The sequence below is a fragment of the Myotis daubentonii genome, chromosome 6 (assembly GCF_963259705.1).
Source record: "Myotis daubentonii chromosome 6, mMyoDau2.1, whole genome shotgun sequence".
Classification (NCBI taxonomy): domain Eukaryota; kingdom Metazoa; phylum Chordata; class Mammalia; order Chiroptera; family Vespertilionidae; genus Myotis; species Myotis daubentonii.
The window spans coordinates 26,615,692-26,634,619 of NC_081845.1; the positions used below are offsets into that span (position 1 = coordinate 26,615,692).

Below are 18,928 nucleotides of genomic sequence, written 5' to 3' on the forward strand. Positions count from 1 at the left end.
TATTTGCATACAAGGACTCAAGATCAATACTTTGCAGAAGAAAAGAAAATCTTGAGAGAGAATTCTGTTCACAATGAATCAAAATTATCTCCAGAAACTGACATAACAGTCCTTATTATCGGACTTAAAGGTGAAACTGATATTTATGTGATGTAAAGAAAAGAACCCCATCATGTTGAAAGGGTACAAGGCAATATATTTCTAGATTCTATAGTATTTATTATAACAAAGGTTCTAAAGAACAGATGGAAGTTGCTTCTAGTTATAATATTGGTAAAGTGTCTTCACATTTAAAAAAAGTAGTCTTCAATAGGTTGTTGACACTAATTTTTGTTCTTCAACGGAACAATGATAGCATAATTGATGTTTCCACAATTGGAAGCAGTGTTGTGACTGTTCAACTGTTTTACATTATTTAGAATTAGTATTTAATGTATTTATATCATTATAACAATTGGAGTTTATAGAGTTTTAAAGATATTTCCCAATGCATTTGCTTTCTTCCTTTTTAATATATATATTTTATCAGTTTCAAAGAGGAAGGGAGAGAAACATCAGTGATGAGAGAGAATCATTGATCAGTTGCCTCCTGCGTGGGCCCCCCCCCCCCCCCCCGGGGATTGAGCCCACAACCAGGGTGTGTGCCCTGACAGGGAATCTAACTGCGATCTCCAGGTTCATAGGTTGATAGTCAACCACTGAATCACACTGGGCAGGCCCCAAAGCATTTTCTAAAGAACTGGCTGTTTACAAGAGGAGTCCACTGTCTGCCTTTCACTTGAGTTTTCACCATTGCATCAACTCACTTGAATGTTAATGTTAAAAGGAGGTATTTTTTTTTTTTTTTGGCATTAAGGCACTATCTCCACCCCCTCCCCAATATTTAGCAGAACTCTAGTTTCAAAGATGTTAATTGATTTACATGTAAAGGAATTCACAGGTTGTATATACTTGGGAAATTCTAAGTTGGGAGTAAGCAGGTTTCTTTATTGCTGAACTTCTTAGGATCTTTACTATATTAATGTAAATTATGACTCATAAAAAATATAGTGTTTTCTAGACTAATTTAACCACAGAAATAGAGGCATGTCTTATATAACAAGTGTTCCTCAGGATACTCTTGGTAGAAATTGTTCTAAGTGGAAATAAAGGCGGAGGAGGAATCTTGAGAGAGAATTCTATTCAAGATCAATCAAAATTAACTCCAGAAATGTGGAGAGTGGCTACAGCGTTTGGACAGGTTCAAGCCTCGGACTGATGAGAGGGCACAGTTTTCTTGTGGCAAAGCCATATACAAGTCCCATCTTGGAGGGCAAAGCCCATCCAGAACAATTATAGCCAAAGGCTATGGGTGTAAGCTTGACTTTATAGTCCGACCCTGCAGTCCTAGGTAGCGGAGGGATGTGGGCTGCAGGAGGTGCAGCAAGAACTGCCAAAACAAAGCTTGATAGAGTTCTCAGGTGCACATAATTAAGTAGATTCAAAACTCTCAAAAACATTGTAAACATCTTAACCACTCCCTTGTTTTGCTTTGTGTGATCTGACTATAAAATAAAGACTTGGCTTACAGGCTGTGTTACTGTTTCCTCATCCAGGCACAGTGATCCACCTGGTCCCCACTATATTCTCCTGTCTGTTTTCTTTTTCTTTTCTTTTTTTTTAATTAAATCTTTATTGTTCAGATTATTACATTTGTTCCTCTTTTTTCCCCCCATAACTCCCCTCCTCCCAGTTCCTGCCCCACCCTCCGCCCTCACTCCCCACCCACTGTCCTCATCCATAGGTGCACGATTTTTGTCCAGTCTCTTCCCGCATCTCCCACAGCCCTTCCCCCCGCAAGAATAGTCAGTCCATTCCCTTTCTATGTCCCTGATTCTACTATGATCACCAGATTATTTATTCACTTGATTCTTAGATTCACTTGTTGATAGATGCATGTTTGTTGTTCATAATTTGTATCTTTACCTTTTACTTCTTCTTCCTCTTCTTAAAGGATACCTTTCAGCATTTCATATAATACTGGTTTGGTGGTGATGAACTCCTTTAGCTTTTCCTTATCTGTGAAGCTCTTTATCTGACCTTCAGTTCTGAATGATAGCTTTGCTGGATAAAGTAATCTTGGTTGTAGGTTCTTGGTATTCATCACTTTGAATATTTCTTGCCATTCCCTTCTGGCCTGCAAAGTTTCTGTTGAGAAATCAGCTGACAGTCATATGGGTATTCCCTTGTAGGTAACTGACTTTTTTTTCTCTTGCTGCTTTTAAGATTCTCTCTTTGTCTTTTGCTCTTGGCATTTTAATTATGATGTGTCTTGGTGTGGTCCTCTTTGGATTCCTTTTGTTTGGGGTTCTCTGCACTTCCTGGACCTGTAAGTCTATTTCTTTCACCAGGTGGGGGAAGTTTTCTGTCATTATTTCTTCAAATAGGTTTTCAATATCTTGCTCTCTCTCATCTTCTGGCACCCCTATAATTCAGATCTTGGTACGCTTGAAGCTGTCCCAGAGGCTTCTTACACTATCTTCGTATTTTCGGATTCTTTTTTCATTTTGCTTTTCTGGTTGGGTGTTTTTTGCTTCTTCGCATTTCAAATATTTGCCTCTGGTCTGCTGTTGGGAGTCTGTATAGTATTTGTTATTTCAGTCAGTGTATGCTTAATTTCTAGTTGGTTCTTTATCATAACATCGAGGGTCTCATTAGATTTCTTGAGGATCTCACTACATTTATCAGCGGCTTCTAGACAGTTCTTAAGAGACCTTAAAAGTGTGGTTCTGAACTCAATATCCTCCATTGACAGTTTTGTCCTGTTTCTTTGTCTCCGCATTTTTTATGCTTTCTTGGTGCACCCCCTAGTGGTCTTTGTGCGCAGTCTTGTTGTAGTTAAGCCTTGATTGTTGTCGGCAATACGGGGGTGCTTTGACCTCCAGGCTAACTGGCTATGAGAGTCCGCTGTGTCTGCAGTGGGAGAGCTTCTGTGCTGGATCTCTAGGGCGGTGCTAATCTAGCGTTTGCCTGAGGCTATCCGGAAAATGGCTCTGCGCAGGGCTTGGGCGGGGCGGGTCCCCAGGGATCTATAGGGCGGGCTGGAGGGAGCAGTTATGGCTGCGCTCAGTTCCGTCCCTAGGGGCTCTGCCTCACAGAGTCCCAGCAACTGCTGCAAACCTCGGAGAGAAAGCTGCCTTCGAGTTCCGACAGAAGCCAGACAGTCCCGCTTCTCCCGTTTGAGTCTGGGACTCAAGAGACTCGCCCGGATCTGGAGCTCAGAGTCTGAAACTCCCTCCCGATTGAAAACAACAACCGCGCCCTCCGCTGCCAGCCTGCTCCTTGCGCACTCTGCACCTGAGTATTTTACTTCAGCACTGCACCTCCTCTGAGTCTGGGTATGATATTCTCTTTCCTCCTAGTTGTAGAATTTCCACTCAGCCAGCCTTCCTGTGGTTCTGGATGATGTCTGTTCCGTCGTTTAGTTGTTTTTTGAAGTGGTTGTTCGAGGCAGCAATCTCCGGTGTTAACCTATGCCGCCTTCTTGGTTTCTCGAATGTCCTGTCTGTTTTCTTTAAACCTTCACCACTCTGCCTCAAGTTCACCACTGGCCGTGATGGACACGGTTCACTGAAACAGGCATAGCAGTACTCTTAGCACTTAAAAAAAGGTGTCCTTGAAGCAGGTCCTTGGATCCAATTATATTTTATACTGTTGTGTTGGATCTAAATGCCAATAGTTGTTGTTGTTTTTTTTTTAAATATTGAGGACTGAAACAATTTAAATACAAATAATTTTGCTAAAATTATTTTAAATTCATGTAATTTAATCACCCAACATCACCAAAAATTTAGTTAAAACAATGTAGAAAACATTGCTGTAGGCAGGTGGTGAGCATGTGCAACATGAAGTAAAATCGAGAGTACTGAGTGGAATGAATGCAGGGAAGTCTTTCTTGAAAAAGATTATACTTGATCTGATTCTTAAAAGAAACATCCTGTTAGATTATTGGGGTCCACAGCAGTGTTGTTGGGGAATGAGACAACAGTGTGAGCAAAGAAGACACCGAGGTTGGAGAAAGCAGCAAGTTCAGGGGTCACTGAAGACAGAATTCAGATTTTTTAAATGACTACTTTTGTAGATTATGGAAATAATGTAAAAGTCAAACTAAAGGCCTGAAAAAAAAAGTTCCTAAGGGAAGATATTTGAGAAAAATATTAATATTGATTATTGGGAATAGTCAAATGGCAGAGCAGATCTGTGGCATTTAATAAACCATATTATTTTTGCATAAGTATTCCACTGTTGTCAAAGTTATTTATAATCACAATGATCACTATTTTTCAAAGTAAACTTGTGGGCACAGGAGAGGCTATTTCCAGAAAAAAAAAACCTGTACATAGAGATAACATACATTCCTCAAGCTATATTTACCTGAAGTGACTTTGGCAGATCAGGCTAACTGTGGCTCAAATGACTAGTTGACCCCCCAAGAGTTTAGAGACAGGCACACATGTCAAGCAAAAAAAAAATAATGAACAGAACAAGAATACTGGAACAATGGCCACTTATTCTGACCCATCCCTGAGGATTAGCTTGTCTCCTTTCTCAAGGGTATAAATTATTTAACTTTGATGACCTACTTGTAGCTGTGTTTTATTTAATTTTGCAAAGACCCGTCTTATGGAGTGGGTGACGAAGTCTGGGGGAAGGAAACCTTGGGTAGAGGTACAATTATTTTGAAGTTCATTTCAGAGCACACCAGTTGACCAGGGAAATCACAGAAAGAGAAGCCAAGTGTGGATACATAGACTATAGTGATGCCCTTGGATTCCTACAGCTCATCGCATTTTCCTCTGGAAGCATCTGAGGGGAGGGCTTTCTGTCATTTTCCAACTTTCTCTTTAGGTAGGTTCTCTCTCTCTCTCTCTCTCTCTCTCTCTCTCTCTCTCTCTTTCTCTCTCCTTTAGAAATGGGGGAGGGGCAGAAAGGAGGAAGGTAAAAGGGTTAAACAGCAGGCTTCCTATGAAATTCCACATGGTGTATGAAAGTAGGAAGTGGAATCCTTTAACACCACCTAAATCTTGTTTTTAACATCTTGATTTTAGTACTTTTTTTTTTTTTGTAACAATAAATCGGAACTTTTGACTAAGGCTAAAAATAGAATACACGGTTGAGTATGGAAGATGTGACCCAGCTTCTCCTTCTCCTTTTCATTTTCTTTCAGTTTGAATGAGAAGGGGATGGCTCACACAAGGAACAAGAACAGCAACTGGCTGTCTGTCTGTGAGCTTTGAGCCAATTATGATATTTTTGTGGGAAAGTTTCCAATTTGTAAGTCTCAGTTATGTAGAGGTGGGAGGCAGCTGGTGTGAATGTCTGTCTACAGGGTACATGCACAATTACTTGGATCCAATATGGCATGAACAGCAATGTGCTTATTCAAGAAAATGATTACCTCAATTTTCTTTTTTAAAAAAATATTTTATTGATTTTTTTACAGAGAGGAAGGGAGAGGGATAGAGAGCTAGAAACATTGATGAGAGAGAAACATCCATCAGCTGCCTCCTGCACACCCCCCACTGGGGATGTGCCCTCAAACAAGGTATATGCCCTTGACCGGAATTGAACCTGGGACCCTTCAGTCCGCAGGCCGACACTCTATCCACTGAGCCAAACCGGTTAAGGCTATCTCAATTTTCTTAACCTAAGCTTCTTCATCCTCACCACTTAAAAAAAGACAAGTAAAACAAAAGAAGAAAGGCTAAAGCCAAAGTCATCAAAAGATTTTAAGATCTCTCAGCTATCTCTAGTGAGGGATAGAAGTAATGAAAGTAAGCTAAGTCTGAACTCATTATCTTTTTCCACAGTTCCTACTCATACTGCCTTCCCCCCGCCAAGTCTCCATTTAATGAACAACCATCATCATTTCCTCCAGTTTTTAGAATTTCTTGACTTCACTCTCTCCTTCATCTTTCATATTCAGTGGCTACCAAATTCTGCTGCATCTACCTTCAAAGCATTGTCCATTTATTTATTGATGTATTTGTTGTCATTTATTAAATACCTACTGTGTACCATGTGTGCTGTGCTAGGTACTAAGGATACAAGGGCAACTGAGACAGACAGTTTCTGCCATCACCAAACTTATAGTCTAGTGCAGCGGTTTTCAACCTGTGGGTCGCGACCCCTTTGGTGGTTGAACGACCTTTACACAGGGGTCGCCTAAGACCATCCTGCATATCAGATATGTACATTACAGTTATGAAGTAGCAACGAAAATAATTTTATGGTTGGGGGTCACAACATGAGGAACTGTTTTAAAGGGTTGAGAACCACTGGTTTCGTGGGAGCCCAGACAAGAGACAAGTAAATAGACAATTTCAATACCATGTATGCAAGCTGGTGGGGAAGGTACAGGGTGCACAGAGGGACAAATCTAGCTTTGGGATTTCAGAGAAGACTTCCTAGACAATCAATGATTCAGCGGAGACTCTAAGGTTTATAAAAATGCAGGCAGAAGAATGCTTCAAGCATTCTCCATTAAACAAAATTTCATTGGACACTTACTGTGGGTCAGGCTTTACTCTAGGCTCCACAGTTAGTTAGAAAGATAGATACCATCCTGGCTCTCCTAGTGCTTACAGTGGTTCTCAACCTGTGGGTCGCGACCCCTTTGGCGGTCGAATGACCCTTTCACAGGGGTCGCCTAAGACCATCCTGCATATCAGATATTTACATTACGATTCATAACAGTAGCAACATTACAGTTATGAAGTAGCAACAAAAATAATGTTGTAGTTGGGTCACAACATGAGGAACTGTATTTAAAGGGCCAGAAGGTTGAGAACCACTGGCTTAGAGGATGTCAGGTGGGGAAAAATAGACTTGAAAATATAGGCACAGAATATCCAACCAGCAACTGCTCCTGAGCATCCATCCAGCACTCCTCCCTGCAGCTCCAGGCTCTGCTATGGACTCTGCAATGAATGCCTAGAGTTCCCTATTAGAATCCCTGCTTAGGTGAGCATGGGTACTCTTCCCTGTACTTCCCTGCCTGTCTCTATATGCTTTGGAACACAGTCACAGAGCCTTTACTGAAGAGCTGGGTTAATTAAAGATCGCACTATAGGAGGGGAAAACTGTAAACTGTCAGCTAACAAAAAACCTAATGTATACATTCAACAAATATATGCTAGCTGTTCCATGAGGTGCTCAAGACGGAAAAAATCGCCTACACTATGGAGCTTTCATTTGAGTGAGAAGGAGATAGAAAATAAGTAAACATATAAAATGACATAATAATTAGAGATGGATGAAGGAAATAAAGAAGGTGATACTTCTGATAGCTCTTCTCAGAAGGCTCCTCAGTCATATCACTCTGAAGGAAGTGACATGTTGGAGTTGGGACCCAGGGGGATGGGAAGGAGCTGATATGCAAAAAGCTAGAAAAGAGTTGCATAAAAAGACCATGTGCAAGTCTTCCCAAGGGTCTCCTGCCCTCAGGTCATTGCCTCTCATCACAGGTGTCACCGTCTAATCTCTGCCTGCTCACAACGTGGCCATCTATCTTTCAGGACAACTCAGTCCTATCCGCAGGCTTAGTTGGGTATCCTACCCCAAGCAGGGCCTGCTTCTAGGTCACAGGCAACATGTATTTGCATCCTTGGGTGGTGAGTCCTGTTTGAATGACTATCACCACTAGTCTGTGATGGCGTCAGGGACCCTGCAGTTCACTCCCATTGTCTAGAAATTCAACCCTATTTCTGCAAATATTGAATCTGAGGCTGTTCCTGAATGGCAACGCTTTTTAATGGATTATTAATCCAAAATCTGAAATCCTTTGTTCTCCGTTCCTGTTCTTCCCACCCGCCTATTTTTCCGAACCATCGTGTGCTAAGCTTCTATCACATGAAAGTCAGGAGGCCACCGAATACCTTCAGATGCCATCAGTCTGGCGATCCGGGCCATTTCAGGAAGGGCGGTTCCCGGACTCCCCAGAGCTGCCGAGGCCGGGACTGAAAGCGCCAGGGTGACGTCACTCGAGGGTGGCCGACTCAGAGCGGGGCGTGATGTCACGCGGGCGGGCCGGTCCGCCGTGAGGTCACCTGCTGGGCGCGGCCAGGCCGAGTCCCCAGTGACGTCACGGGCGGGGCGGGGCCAGAGCGTGTCAGCGAAGCCGAATCAAAACAAGCCGGAGACCCGCCTTTTCCCTCCTGCCCCCGAGCGTCTCGCTCGCGCCCCGAACCCGCGGCGCCCGCGCGGCTGCGAGCCTTGGTGCCGCGCGCCGGCGGGATGGCGCGGCGCGGGCCGCACGGTTAGACGGGTGCGGGAGGATCCGCCGGCCCGCGCCCTCCATTCTCTCCGTCCGGGAGCCGGCAGTGCTCAGGGTCCCTAGCGGCCGCGCCGCGCCGCGGGGAGCCGCCTTCGCTGGCACCGGGCACCTGGACGCTCCCGAGATGCCCAACCCCAAAAACAGTAAAGGCGGACGCAAAAACAAACGCGCCAACAGCAGCGGGGACGAGCAGGAAAATGGAGCCGGAGCCCTGGCAGCGGCGGGCGCGGCGGGCGCGGCGGCCGGGGGGGCCCTGGCGGCGGCTGGCTGCGGAGCGGCGGCGGCGGGCGCGCCGGGCACCGGAGGCGCGGCGGGCACCGGAGGCGCGGGGACGGGCGCCGCCAACGCCGCCGCCGCCGCCGCGGGAGCTGCAGCCGCGGGCGACTGTAAGAACGGTAAGACGGGGCGACGGGGCGGGCGCCAACTTCCTCCCCGACGGGGACGGCGCGGTGGCGGGGCCGCGGGTGGCGCGGGCGATGCGGGGACAATGCGAGAGTCAGGAAGTGCGCACCCCGCCCCTCCGCCCCGCCGCGGCTGCCCCGGCCCGGACCCCACGCCTGTCGGCGGCGACGGATCTGCGGCCCCGGCTCGCCGGCCGCCTGCGCCCCGGACGACGTGGGGCGCCCGGGTGCCCGTCTGCGGCCACGCTCCCCTCGGGCCCTGCTCGTGGTGCCCGCGCTGGCAAAGCCTCGTGTGTGCGCCCGGGCCGGAGGGGGGTAGGGGTGGGGGTAGAGCTGCCCAAGTTGAGAAGAATGATCCGATTGAAAACTTAGGCACCAGTTCATTCTTCCCAGCGCTCCCCTCACCCCCCGCCCGAGGGAAGAGCCTGAAAGCCCAGCAAATCCGGGCTGGCTGAGTCCATGGCCACAGGTGAAGCGGCCACAGAGACATTTTTTACTGTAGGGCGGGCGTGTGTGTGTGTGTGTGTGTGTGTGTGTGTGTGTGTGTGTGTGTCGCTCTTTAATCCTGTTCTTGCTTGAGGAAGGAAGAGAATCTGAACTTGACTTCCGTTCTCAGCCCGGAGTTAAAAAAAAAAATCCACTATTCAATTCTGCTTCACGTTTTTAGAAGGAAGCCTGATACTCCTAGGTAGTGCCCGAGTGCACCTTTGGAGGGGCACACACAGAGCAGCGAAGAGGTGACAGGGTTGCTGATGTCACGACAGGGACTAGGCTTTGCTGGAGGGTGCGAGCACTTCACTTACTTGGACAGTTCCTTTGCATGCCTGTTGTGGTCAGCCAGATTTTCCGGGAAGGGAATGCAGGTAGCTTGTAATGGAAGAAGATTAAGATCTTTATTTCTGGCTTTTACCTTGGAGCTTTCAGCTCTTGAATCCATTCTTTATGTACACCAGTCGCTTTTTAAAACGGGGCACCTGCACTTAGAAGAAACCCACAGTGAAGTGTTGCGGGTTAGAAACAGAACAGTAGGCCTCACTGGCTGTGCTTCTGCAATATGGGCATAGGGAGTTTCCCAAATGTACCGCGTATGTGAATGTTTAGGTACTACAGCGTTTGGCCAGACTGTCTTCTCGTGTCCTGGTGTTTTCCTGGCTCTAAACTTCATTTTGGTTTTGATGTAACAGGGGGAGGAAGACAGACTCCTGGCTCAGCCATTTAGAACTTTGTCATCTTGGGAAGGTCAGTCTTTCTGAACCTCAATTTCCTTGCCTGTAAAATTTGAGAGAGAGAGAGAGAGAGAGAGAGAGAGAGAGAGAGAGAGAGAGAGAGAGAGAGAGAGAAATATACTGATTATATTGTCCCCCTCAGAGGCTTATTGTGAGGCTCAAAGTGTCCTTTCTCCACCCCACCCCTAGTTCTGGTCATTTTGAAGGCTTGTTATTTTGGTAAGAGCTTTAGTAAAGTTCCTCAAGAAAAGTGATAAACAATGATCGCAGTCATTCATTCATTCATTCAAAAAATAGTAAGCCCTTGCAGTTACAAGTACCATGTTAAGTATTAAAGGGGGTAGTGGTAATCAAGGGAGAGGGCATGGTCCTCATGGAGCTTGTATTCCTATTCTGGGGGTGGTTGTGGCTTGCCCTACTGTTTTTGTCTTTTTGGAAGCTTCAAATTAGCTATTTCCTTTTCTTTTTTGTCCAAAAGATTAGACCACTTTGTGGTGGTGTGGGGAAATTTTGTTTTTAGGCTGGTGGTATCTCCTCATTTGTAAACAATGTCCCTAGTAACTCTCCTCTGAAATGGCAGAAGTAGGTATATTTAGCAGTTCTGTATATATCTATGTGAAGTTACATATTTCTGATTTGGAACTTGTTTTATTAATTGAGTAGGGGGAAAAGGGAAGAAATGGGCTAAACATTGCCACAGTCAGGGTTAGAGAAGCTACAAACTTAACTTGTATTAGAGCTGTAAGCTGAAATTTATGATCCCAAATTCTTGGTGCTGACATGGTGTGAGATCTCAGTGAATGATCCACCTTCATTCGAAGAACTCTTACTGCAGTTGATAGTAACTGAACTTGGATGCTGAGACCTCCTGTGTGCAAAAGGGGTAAATAAGGAAATTGCAGATGCTTTTCATTTTACCATTTAAAGCTGTGCATTACAATGTAGGGGTGGGAGAAGTAGCATTGTGGATTTTTAAAGGAAGGGGCAAAAGGTATGTGCCAACTCTCAAAATCAACTGATACGGCCCAATTATTTTGATTTTTAAAATGATATTAATGGGACTATTTTTTAAAAGATATATTTTTATTGATTTCAGAGAGGAAGGAAGAGAGCAAGAATCATTGATCGGCTGCCTCCTGCATGCTCCCCTACTGGGGATCAAGCTGGCAACCTGGGCCTGGGCCCTGACCAGGAATTGGACCATGACCTCCTGGTTCATAGGTTGATGCTCAACCACTGAGCAATACCAGCCGGGCTAATGGGACTATTATGGAATTTCTAAGTATATTTCAAATTTTTTTACTTAACTGTGATTGATATTAGATTTTGTGGTTATGAATATTACAAATCAAACAATTCTTCCAAGGATGTAGTAAATCTACATTCTATTAAACTTTAGAAGGTTTGTTCTCACTGTTTGAGTCAGTTGTGATCTGCATTGCAAGCATATAAACTTACTGATTTCACTAGAAGTTAATATTTATTTGTAGTTGCTTAGAGTTTATAGAATGGTTTCATGTCTTCTTGGGTGGTGTGGCCGCCAGGGCAGGGTAATATTAGTTATTAGTTACACACTGTTTGTCAGTAGGTATAAGTAACTACTTATCCTAGAAAAGCAGATTATTATTAGGTAGGGAAAGCTTGGGGAAGTTTGGTCTGGTTGTAGTTGAAGAAGTTGAACCGCTGCAATTTTCCATCTTGGGTAAGTTGAATATTAATAGTAAGGATTTTGTATCCCAATAAGAAATTTATTAATACATTTGTATATTTATTTATTTTAATCCTCACGGGAGGATATGTTTTCATTGATTTCAGAGGGAGAAAAAGAGAGAGAGAGAGAGAACATCAATATGAGAGAGAAACATCAGTTGCCTTCCATATGCACCCCAACTGGGGATAGAGCCCACAACCTGGGTATGTGCCCAAATAGGAAATTGAACCCACAACCCTTTGGTGCACTGGGCAATACTTCAACCAACTGCGCCACATAGGCCAGGGCTGTGAGTACATTATAGATACCGTTTATTTATGTTTATGCAGCTTTGGCAGGGATTACAGTAAAAGCACTCTCCTCCTCCCACATAGTAAACATCTGTCTGCACATACTCTGATTGCAGGTGGACAGGATTTGCCAGTCATCATTTTTAGGATGTAGTAATCACACAGTTGATTATGACTATGCAGTTTCATTCTGGAATTCTGGTTCCATTAGACCTCCATTTTTTTTGCTTCAGGCCTAAAAATATATGAACCCTTGATCATCGTATCCCATTTTCAGTGGGCCTGGATCCCAAATCCTTTTGCAAGTGTCTGTTTTCTGAATGGCCATGGTTTACCACTCACTCCAGTCTGCCACCAATACCCCTGGCCTGCTGAGTCTGCCTCAACTCATTTAACAACTCTTTCTAGGAAATGGAATTAGTTTATAATATAGTGATTGACTTTGCATTGGGTAGACCTAGATTCTCATCCTGGCTCCTCAAATTACTTCCCACGTGGTCTAGAATAAGTCATTTGACTTCTGTGAGCCTCAGTTTCTGCATATTTAAGCTGGGGTTATAGTGCCTACCCATACTTATCCAGTAAGATATCTCTCTCTATTTACCTATTATGTATGTAATACATATTGCATACTTATATGTAAGTATGTATGTCTATAAACAGTGTCTGAGTTATAAAATGAGCTTACTAAATGTTAGCTGTTTGTCTTAGGTCCTGGAAATAGTCTCTGAGATGGAGATTGACATGTAGTTTACGGTGGCTGCTCTTGGCATCATTACTAGTGGCGTCGTGAGGGGAGCAGGGCAGGGGGAGGAGTTGAACTGTGATGCAGTGATAATGGAGCTCTGGAGCTGGGATGGCCTTGCAGAGTTATCTAACCTGGAGGCATGGGGGCAGGGCCTTTAACCTCCCCTCCCCTACTGACTGCTTATTCGGACCTGGGCCGCCCCAGGGAAGAGGGTCTGACCCGAAGGTCTCTTAGCTGGAGAGCCTCTGTGGAGAGGGACTGAATTGAGAGCCTTTGGTTCCAAGTGAAGGAGAGCCTCTCTTACTCCCCTAGCATTATGGGTTTCTTCACTTAGCGCCATTCACCTGAAACACAGGTGTAGGCTTCATGGGCCAGGTTGGGAGTTACCAACCATCATAACATTGTTTTGATGGGCATATGTGTTCTGAATTCCATATATCTGTTTACAAATAGCTTTTTAGAGCACCACCTGTTCCTTATAGATTGTATGTATGTGTGTGTGTGTGTATACACACACACACACACACACACACACACACACACACATATATATATATATATATATATATATATATATATATATATATATATCAACACTAATAAAAGAGAAAAATGGTAATTGGCGTACGAGCTACCCTTTTCATTGGCTAATCAGGGCTATATGCAAATTAACTGCCAACTAAGACTGGCAGTTAACTGCCAACAAGATGGCGGTTAATTTGCATATGTAGGCACAATGCAGGGAGGCAAAAGGGAAAGCAAGAAGAAGCCCCCTGCCACTGACAGTGATCGGAAACCCAGGGGGGAGCTAAGAGCTGGGGGGCAGGGCAAAGGCGGCCCTGGGGCCGCCTTTGCCCTGCCCCCCAGCCATGACCGGAGAATCAGGTGCCTTTTCCGCCCTGGCCAGTGATAGCAGGAAGTAGGGGTGGAGCCAGTGATGGGAGCTGGGCACGGTCGAAGCTGGCAGTCCCAGGAGCTAGGGGTCCCTTGCCTGGGCCTAAAGCGAAGCCCACGATCGTGGGGCCGCTGCAGCTGTGGGTCCCCGCTGCCCGGGCCGGATGCCTCAGCCAGAGGCGTCCGGCCTGGGCAAGGGGCAGATCCTGCGATTGGAGGGTGATGGGGTTCAACGCCTGAGGGCTCCCAGTATGTGAGAGGGGGCAGGCTGGGCTGAGGGACACTCCCCCCCACACACACCCAGTGCACGAATTTTGTGCACCGGGCCCCTAGTATATATATATTGGCCGACTTAGGCTTATATCTATTGAAAGGAAAATGAAGAGTGCTTGCTGATTATTTTCTAATTAAGGAATATTTATTGAGGTATAAAGTATATAGACCACCATTGTGGTCTTGGAAGACATTTTCTTGCCTTATCTAGAAATTACTTTTGTTGGATCTTGAAAATATCTGCTACTTTTGATCTTGTCTTTGAAATCCACCTTTGTAATGGGCATTGGTAGAAAATATTGCCTAATTCATCAAAGATTCATCTTGTGCACTTTGTTTATTATAGTAAGAACTATTCTGTGCTCTGCTAATGGTGTTTTATTCACAGCCCTTACTCTTTCTCTCTTTACTTGTTGTAGGACTTGAGCTTAAATTCTAGAAACTAAACCTTTGATGTTAGCTTTCCTTCAAGTCCAAGAATATATATCATCTGTGAAGAAAACTGAAAACGGTAGATAAAACTGGGAACTCTCTGCAGCTTAATCCTCCTCTGAGCAATTTAAAGAACTTGAAGGCACCAAAAGGAAAATTTTAGGGGAAAAAAAACTGTCCTGATTGATTTTGATCACCAGCTCTTTAATATTTTTAAGGGATTGATTCAATTAAAGATATTTTGTCATTTCATTATTTTACCAGTCATAATATGGGCATTATGGAAGAAAATTTAAAAAAAATAAAGGGGTTAGGCAAAGTTCTTTTTTACTTTCTAGTCAAACACATAATCCCACCAGTTGGATCACCATTGTTAACGTTTTGATATATATTCTTGTAGTCTTAAAATTTTTGTTCTTACAGACAGTTTTTGAAAAAAGAGGACCATATATTTTACTAGAGGCCCGGTGCACAGGATTCGTGCACTGGTGGGGGGGCATGGCCTGCGGGGATCAGCCCACTGAGGAACAGCCACTCATCCCACTGTGGGAGTGCACTGATCACCAGGGGGCAGCTCCTGTGTTGAGCGTCTGCCCCCCGGTGGTCAGTGTGTGTCATAGTGACTGGTCAATCAGTTGTTCTGGTCGTTCTGCCATTCGGTCACTGGGCTTTTATTATATAGGGTAATCTGCTTTTTACACATACAATATTTTGTGGGCATTTTAGCAGAGCCAGAAATTTACCGGTGTGTCACCACTTTTTTTTCTTGTTAATCCTCACCCGAGGATATTTTTTCATTGATTTTTAGAGCTAGTGGAAGGGAGGGGGAGAGATACAGAGAGAGAAACATCGATGTGAGAGAAGCACATCGATTGGTTGCCTCTTGCACTCACCCCAATGGAGCCTATAACCAACGTACATGCATAATGTGCCATCATATGTCTGCATTTGATCATTCTGCTATTATTTGATCTCTAGGCATTATCCAATTACTTTCTTAGGATAAATTCTTACCTGTGGACTTGCTATGTCAGAGGATATGCATATTATTATGACTCTTAATACATGCTGACAGATTGCCCTATAGAAAGGTTGTACCAGTTTGACCCTGCTGTGGTCAGAGTGCCCTTTGCTCACGGCCTCGCTAATCCCTGGTTCTTAGTATTTTAAAGGCATGCTGGAGAATTGCTAGTACCCCCAAATGTCTCAGCAATAGGCGGGCCTCATTGGACTGACAGCCTGGAGCAGATGCTGCCACACTGAGGGGGACTTCCCAAGCCTTTATGGATTTCTGCTGGGGACTTATGTGCTCTTTAGTGATTTGGTGGTTAACAGATTCAACAGAATATTTAATAATGCTTAATGATATTTTAGAAGGTGGTCTTAGTGAAGATAAAAGCATAGGCTTTGAAATCAATCCTGTTTGTACCATTATTCTAATCTTCAGAAGGAAGGTTGAGCATTTTTAAAGTTTTAGTCAAAAAGCATGTGTCTTGAGCTGACCTGGGTGTAAACCTTATTTATAAGGGCTACAACTTAACTAGCAGTGTTAGTTTGGGGCAAGTTACTTAATAGTTTTTTGGTTTCCATTTTCTAAATGCAGCCCTTTGGAGTGTTTTCGAAGATTAAGAAAAATATATGTGAAAAATCTTGGCACAGGGCCTGGAAGATATGGTTACTGTCAACAATAGCTTTATAAATTTTATGATTTTTTTCCAAACTTATTCAATAACAAAAGCTCTTAAGCTGTTATGCTCTTGAGAACTGACACTGAGACAATAAGGTGGTGGTGAAGGATCTGTGACTATTATAAGAGAAAAAGACTGGTATTTACAGGTTTTTATTCAAGTACTGATTTAACTATAAATGATCTGTTCTTTCCTCACTATCTTTCTCTGATCATAGTGTACCTGGAAAAATCAGATTATTTATTTAAAAAAGAAAAGAAAAAGTAAAAAGCGAAGTGTGAAAATGGTTACATCTTCATTTCTTCATTCAGTCACTTACCCATCTTGTATGTGTTGAGTGCCTGCTATTTGTCAGGCACGTGTTAGGCTGTGGGATTACAAGGACAAAAGAACTGGGCCCGAGGTTTTTGGCATCGATGGGAGCCTTTACAGAAACAAGTGCAAGTAGGTAATTACATGTACTACACAAGGGCAGCTATGAAATAAAGTGCAGGATCTTCTGAGGTGGTAAAATACTGGATTAAATGTGGGGGTTGAATTCAGTGTGAAGATGTGGAGAAGTGAAATGAGCATGTGGAGTTGAAAAGTCGCTGAAAGGAGTTCAGGAGCTCAGTGTATTCTTTAGGGACCAGCCAGAGCTTAATAATACCCTCTCTCCTCTAGGCAACAGTTAGAATAATTCATTCACTAATTTACTTGATCATTTGTTTGCTTATTCATTGTTTTGTTCATCTATACACTCATCCATTACTAGACATTTATTATGTGCTTACTCTCTTCTGCGACTGGAAGTATAATGTTGAATTGTACCTATGAGTATCAGAATCTGCACCCCCACAGGCTCTCGGTGAAGCTGGGATAGAGACATGTATGGAAACACCGGAGCCACGATAATGTGCTCTGGGTGCCCAGTGGGAAGAATAATTTGTTTCCTGGCGGAGGGACAGTTGAGCCGAGTCCTGCAGGAAGAGAAGCAGTTAGCTCTGCAAACGGAGGAAGGATGTTTCAATCAGAGGGAGGTGGGCATGAGCCTTGAGTTCTGGTTGCTGCCAGGAGTTTGTGGCTGGTTCGAGGTAGGACGCGAGGATGGAAAAGGAGGGAGCCAGCCAGGCAGTCAAATCTGGGTGTTCTGTAGCCAGTGCAGAACTACCCCTGAGGTCTGTCGGCAGGGACAAGGTCACTTGCATCTGCAAAAGGAAATAAATAGAGGTTGTTGACAAGCTAGTCAAGGATCGGCAGTCCCGCCTGCCATGGACCCTTGATTGTGGTTTTTCAGTAAAGCAGTAGGCAGGTTGCACATACGAACTGCTGTTTTTGCACAGCAGGGTGACAGTGTCTCCCAAGGCTGCTGGGTGCAAAGTGTGTCTTAATTGGGGGCACCAGCATCCCTGTGCTTCCGAGCCATAGGAGGTTAGCTAATTGAGGTTAACTTCAGAGAACCAAATGCCAAGGGAGGGGTTGGGGCCACAGGAGCACAGAAAGGCTTTTCTCTGGGGGCGGCGGGTAGGGCTGTCCCTGTGGTTTATTTTTCATACTTTGCTACAAAGTCTATATCTCTATGCCAGGTTGGACTAATTTTCTTGTTTTGTCATTTTGCTTTTATCATCAAATCAGTTTTAAAACAACAAACTCATGAGGTGTGTGTGTGTGTGGGGGGGGGTAATTGTTTTGTACAAAGTGACTGTATGTGTGTTTTAATTCTGTGTTTCAGAATGCTTCCAGTTTTCAGTAATTGGTGAAATAGCAACTTGCTTTATTTAATCAACATGATGTTTTAGCTTGATTGTACTTGAGAGGTTTTTATAAACTGACAAAAAGTGAGTAGCATTTGTATTACTTAATAATTATATGTTCTGATTTATCAGAAGTAGAAAGGGAAACAAATTATTTCTGCTAAATTATACTTATGAGGATAATATTTGAAAACAGTTGCAGGAATTAAAGTTAGAAACAAGAAAGATTAAGAGGAAGTTTAAATAAAAGTGAGGAAAGAGGAAGACATAAAGAGGAAGTGTTAAATGTTAATCATGTAATTGTTTAGACTGTAATCAATAAGAAAGTTAGTATGGTTCTCATATATACTCATAATACAGTGTATTTCACAGATTTAAATTGTCAGAGAAGAAAAACTTTTTCTCTACCTTCTGCAAATTAAACTGACAAAAGATAGATTGCAGAGAGAAAAATCAGATTTAATCACAGAAAAAAAATGTGACTCATAGGGGCTAGGGGTTAGAATTTGTGGCGTACATATACCATCTTCATAGGAGAAGGGCACTTATGGGAAAACAAATGACCTAATAATAGAAGGGGAGGGAGAGAAAGGACACCTTTAGGAAAACAAATAACGTCTTGGAAAGACAAATGGTTCTAAGAGAATAGCTGGGAGATATGACAGTTTTGCGACAATGCAGTTCAGTGTGGCGTGGAGACTTATCTCTGGTGATAAGAGTCAGTCTTCCCTGGTTGCTTCTAGGGAGGGGATTTATGACAATTGAGTTCTTTTGAGAGGCCTTTCTTTTTGGCAGGTAGGAGATTTCGGGAACTCAAATGCCTTCAGCTCAAAATAGTTTTTAGGCCACGATGGCGTATTCTGGACCCCATCAAAATATATTGCAACTCAAATCATGTTACCCCTATAATAGCAATTATAGATAGTCAGATAGCAAGAGATAGTATCATAGTTCAGGATTTTTATTTTTCATTTCATTGGAAATTTATTAGAAAGAGAGAGCCTTAAGGCATATGACTTTATAAAGTTGATAAAGAGGATGAATTTAGACAAAAGTTAGTAGGATATCAAATTGCTCATGAGTAAGGGAGATATTTGCTAAATTTTAAAATGTGTATTTTGCCCTAAGGGTAAGCCCAAGTTTGTTGATGCTTTACATCATGTCTCTTCAAGTTAAAGCACTCTGGAGAATCTTTTGACATTGATGCTGAAACTGAAT

The 18,928-nt window shown here is 43.6% G+C and overlaps 1 protein-coding gene across 11 annotated transcripts in view; it reads left to right on the forward strand.

The window, feature by feature from the left end:
- Nucleotides 1–8,157: 8,157 nt before the first annotated feature.
- The window catches only part of HECA (hdc homolog, cell cycle regulator), a 48,823-nt gene continuing 38,052 nt past the window's right edge, over nucleotides 8,158–18,928 (forward strand). For 2 of the 11 annotated variants that reach the window (XM_059700505.1, XM_059700497.1), the window contains exon 1: nucleotides 8,160–8,709. In XM_059700505.1, the coding sequence (XP_059556488.1) occupies nucleotides 8,439–8,709 (271 nt within the window). In that variant the 5' untranslated portion in view covers nucleotides 8,160–8,438. Of the gene's footprint in view, nucleotides 8,710–9,159; nucleotides 9,185–9,899; nucleotides 9,955–11,037; nucleotides 11,224–14,276; nucleotides 14,369–17,688; nucleotides 17,795–18,928 lie in introns of those variants that run through there. The other 9 variants (XM_059700501.1, XM_059700498.1, XM_059700508.1 and 6 more) reach the window with 9 other exon arrangements.